The sequence below is a fragment of the Piliocolobus tephrosceles genome, unplaced genomic scaffold (genome assembly GCF_002776525.5).
Source record: "Piliocolobus tephrosceles isolate RC106 unplaced genomic scaffold, ASM277652v3 unscaffolded_627, whole genome shotgun sequence".
In the NCBI taxonomy this organism is placed as follows: domain Eukaryota; kingdom Metazoa; phylum Chordata; class Mammalia; order Primates; family Cercopithecidae; genus Piliocolobus; species Piliocolobus tephrosceles.
The window spans coordinates 7228-12274 of NW_022333463.1; the positions used below are offsets into that span (position 1 = coordinate 7228).

Consider the following 5047-nt stretch of genomic DNA (forward strand, 5'->3'; position numbering starts at 1 on the left):
TCTAGGGCACAACCATATTAATTTCCCTGACTTCTGTGCTACATGACAACAAAGAATTTCCCAACCCAGAGTTGTTTGACCCTCATCATTTTCTGGATGAAGGTGGCAATTTCAAGAAAAGTAACTACTTCATGCCTTTCTCAGCAGGTAATATAAATGTATTTCCAATGTGTTTCAGAGTATAAGACAACTTTTTTGATCAGCTGGAACTTACATCCACCTTCTGTGCAGTGGTACAATTACTCTTCGTACACGATCAAGAGCACTGTTCTGAATGTCTGTGTGCTCCCTGTTCATGATACATCCTAATTATTGAGCCAGATTAGTGGGCTTTGGGGAGTTAATCCAATTCTTCCACATTGAGAGAGCTGAAGTATAGGTTGAATGAATTCTGCCTCTAGATACACCACTGAGGTACCGAAGAACTCCTCCTAGAAGATAAAACTAATTACCTTTTCCTCCCTAGCCATGAGGAAGTTACTTCACTCCAGAACTTCACTGAGTGTTTTCCATATGGTGTCCCTCACCCCCTAGGCTGGGCTTTTAGGATAAAATTATCCTCAAACACTGAAGACAGTTTTAAAAGGCTCACTTCTGAGTTTGGAAAGCACAGCAAACAGATCATTTTAGTTCAATGGGACTGACGCTGTGATATAGGAAAGGATAAGCTGTTGGGAGTTGGGAGGTAGATGGAAAAGCTGTCTGCTTCTTGTTCTCTTATACCCCAAAGTGAGGCATAAGTAACATTTTAATAGCAGTAAAGACATTTGAGCTACCTCAAAGGAGGCAGAGAGGATGAAAAGAAGAGAAGGCAGGGCTATTAAAGGAGATAATGAGCCACAAGAGCAAGACATTGGCTCTAAATAAAGGATATTAGAACCTTTGTCAAATAAGTGTGGATGGGATGAGGGGGACATTGGGAATGTAGCAGGATACTCTGCAGTGATGCAGGGCACCACGCTTTTCCCCTAGTCATGGCCATGTATCTTAGATGTTGGATCTCCACACCCGAAATGTGTGTGCTGAGCGTCTGGTGATAGAATCTCCTTCCTTTATTCTGTGACCTTTGATGTCTGCTTTATATCTGGCACTGTAGATACCAAGACAACAATAAAAGAAACCTTCCTTCAAGCATTCACATTTAGCACATGTATTAGTGCATTCTTACATTGCTATAAAGAACTACCTGAGACTGGGTAATTTACGAAGAGAAGAGGTTTAATTCACTCACAGTGCCACAGGCTGTACAGGAGGCATGGCTGGGAGACCTCAGGAAACTTGCAATTATGGTGGGAGGCAGAGCGGAAGCAAGCACATCTTTCCATGGCAGAGCAGGAAAGAGAGAGCAAAGAGGAAAGGCTACATGCCTTTAAAAAACCAGATCTCATGAGAACTCGCTCATTATGATGAGAACAGCAAGGGGGAAATTATCCCCCATGATTCTATCACCTCTCACCAGGTATCTTCCCCAACATTGGGAATTACAATTTGACATGAGGTTTGGGTAAGGACACAGAGCCTAACCATATGACACACGAATGAAGGAAGGGAGGAAGGGAGGAAGGGAGGAAGGAAGAAAAGGAAGGAAGGAAGGGAGGAAGGAAGGAAGGAAGGAAGGAAGGAAGGAAAGAAGGAAAGGGAGGGAGGGAGGAATTATTACTCTAGGTGAACCATGCTGTCTGTTTCTTCTGCCATAACAAAATATCCAAGACTAGGTAATTGATAAATAATTGAAATTTATTTCTCACAGTTCTGAAGGCTGGGAGTTCCAAAATCGAGGTGTCAGCAAGTTCAGTGGCTGTTGAGGGCCTGTTCCTTATAGATAATGCCCCCTCTGTAGCCTTATATGGCAGAAGGGCAAAAAAGGCAAAAGGGGAGAAATGGCTCCCTTGCATCTCTTGATATTATTATTTTAGCAAGGACAGAGCCCTCCAGACTTATTCACTTCCTACAAGGCCTCATCTCTTTAGTAATGTTGCATTGGGGATTATGTTTCAACATACAAAATTGGGAGAAGCCATATTCAGATCATAGCACATTTTTCAATGGAAGCATAAATATAATGTTGAGGAAATCCAGAGAAAGCAACATTTTCTTGCTCAAGGAGATGAGAAAGTGGGTATAAAAGGAGACAAAATTTGACCTATGTCCTGACTGTAGTAATAGAAAAGTTCGTCTTGGCCAAAAGGAGCAGTGTGATATAAAACTTGAAACCTCATAGTGTGCTAGAGGGTGATGACGAGTGGCTATGCCTAGAGTTGAAAGTAGGGGATGTGAAGAGTGTAAGGAGTGATATGAATCATCAGACTGGAAACAGAATGTGAGGGTCCAGGTCAATCCATTGGGACTTTATTCTATAGGACAAACAGGGAAGCCATTGAAAGTTTTAAAGTGAGAACGTGACATGTTTAGACATGTGCTCCTGGAAGTACCTACGGGAAAAAAAATCTTGACTGCGTATTGAGCCAGAAATACAAAGGGAAATACAGTATGTTAGCCTCCTCCTCTAAGTCCTTCTCAATTCAACCCACTTGACAAGGAACGTATGTCTCTAAAGAAAGATTGATGAAGACATTTGAAGTCTTTAGAAAGATTTTAATAAAGTGTTTGGCATGTAGCTGGTACTCAATAACTATTTGTTGAATACAGGGTGCCTGTTAAGATTTGATATTACGGGAAGAGTAAGTATGTCCATTCATTTTTTCAGCTGCCTATCCATCCATCCAATCATCCATTTATCCATCCACCCATCCATCCATTCATTCATGCATTCACCCATCCACTCATCTATCTCCTCATCCTTCCTGTGATTCACTGAACAGTTATTGCATATTCTGTTTGTGCCAGTTATAGAGACAGTGTTTGTCACTGTCACAGTTACACATGAGGAGTAACAGATCTCTCTGTGTTTTCTATTTTCAGGAAAACGGATTTGTGTGGGAGAAGGCCTGGCCCGCATGGAGCTGTTTTTATTCCTGACCTCCATTTTACAGAACTTTAATCTGAAATCTCTGGTTGACCTAAAGGACCTTGACACCACTCCAGTTTTCAATGGATTTGTCTCTGTGCCACCCAAGTACCAGCTATGCTTCATCCCTGTCTAAAGAAGAGCAGATGGTCTGGCTGCTGCTGTACTGTCCTGCAGCTCTCTTTCCTCTGGGGCGTTATCCACCTTTCACTATCTGTGATACCTTTTCTGGCCTGTCATCTCACATTTTCCTTTCCCTCAAGATCTAGTGAACATTCAGCTTCCACTAAGGAGAGTTTCCTATGTTTCACTGTGCAAATATATCTACTATTCTCCATACTCTCTAACAGTTGCATTGACTGTCACATAATGCTGATACTTATCTAATGTTGAGTTATTAATATGTTATCATTGTTAAATAGAGAAAGATGATTTGTGTATTATAATTCAAGGGCATTTCTTCTTTGCATGTTCTAAATAAAAAAACATTATTATTTGCTGAGTCAGTTTATTAAACCTTCCTTCTTTTATGCATAATGTAGGTGAGTAATTAAAGAAAACAGAGTTCCAGGTGGCCATGCTGGTTCTCAAAATGATGAGGACAGAAAGGACAAAGGGGAAGAGGGTAGGGAAGCTATTTTGGCTGAGTGTTAGAGTTACTTGAGGATTGGATTTGAAAGTGAGAAACTGTGTCCAGGAGCAGTTCCAACCCGTAGGGAAATATTCAGAGGATTAGCCAAAGGGAGAAATGGATATTAAATGTTAGAATTCTTATATCCACATTGGTGTTCCTTTTTTTTTTTGTTTTGTTTTTTTTTTTTTTTTTGAGACAAAGTCTTGCTCTGTCACCCAGGCTGGAGTGCAGTGGTGCGATCTCAGCTCTCTGCAACTTCCACCTCCCAGGTTCAAGTGATTCTCGTGCCTCAGCCTTCTGAGTAGTTGGGATTACAGGTGCATGCCACCACGCCTGGCTAATTTTTTGTATTTTTAGTACAGACAGGTTTTCACCGTGTTAGCCAGGATGGTCTCGAACTCCTGATCTCATGATCTGCCCGCCTTGGCTTCCCAAAGTGCTGAGATTATAGGTGTGAGCTCCTGTGCCTGGTCTGGTGTTAAAGTGTCATTACTTTATCTCTAAATAAAGAATCAGATCACTTTTATTACTTCATGTTTCCAACTTAGAACCATATAAAGAAGCATAAATATACGTTTTCCTATTGCTGCTCATATGCTCTGTCATGCTTCTCTCTTCAAACATGAACAAATTTCTTTTTCTTTTTCATATTTTTTTTTTTTGAGATGGTGTCTCACTTTTGTTGCCCAGTGCAATGGTGTGATCTTGGCTCACTGCAATCTCCACCTTTAGGGTTCAAGTGATTTTCCTGCTTCAGCCTCCAAAGTAGCTGGGATTACAGGTGCCCACCACCACACCAGGCTAAGTTTTGTATTTTTAGTAGAGACAGGGTTTTACCATGTTGGTCAGACTAGTCTTGAACTCCTGACCTCAAGTGATCCACTCACCCTAGCCTTGCAAAGTGCTGGGATTACAGGCATGAGCCACTATGCTTGACTGTACAAAATTTCTAAGAAGAATTATCAGGATTTTATCTTTCTCAACTTCTCCTATATTATTTTACTTTTAACATAAGTGGGATGATAATTTTATGCTACGGCCCTAATATAATTAGCCTCATGTCATCTTCAAAGCATAGACAACTAAGTATCTTATGTTAAATTATATTCATCACTCTTCCTGTCTTCTACTTGAAATGTAAGAAATAAGAAGTAACATAACTCGTTATGCTTCTCACAGCTCATCTCCCAGAAGAAGTTACTTATACTTTGGAACATGTTTTAAAGATAATATGTGGGTGCAGGTGTACATGTACATCTATATATGTATGTGTACTTTATGTGTATTCACCCATTTTATATATTATATATAACTTATGCACACACACATATAAGGTTAAATGTTTATTTACAATATTGGGCTCATATCACACATCTTGTATTAAAACTTACTATTTTCCTATCAAGTAACATGCCAGCAAAACCTCTAAGGTGATAGAAACATAG

General features: G+C 40.2%; 1 protein-coding gene across 1 annotated transcript in view; it reads left to right on the forward strand.

Annotated features, from left to right (window-relative positions):
• Nucleotides 1-3289, forward strand: part of LOC113220199 (cytochrome P450 2C19-like) — a 3675-nt gene extending 386 nt beyond the window's left edge. Inside the window, exons 2-3 of the mRNA XM_026448970.1 lie at nucleotides 6-147; nucleotides 2923-3289. Coding sequence (XP_026304755.1) covers nucleotides 6-147; nucleotides 2923-3104 — 324 coding nt within the window. The 3' untranslated portion in view covers nucleotides 3105-3289. The remainder of the gene's footprint in view (nucleotides 1-5; nucleotides 148-2922) is intronic.
• Nucleotides 3290-5047: the final 1758 nt, after the last annotated feature.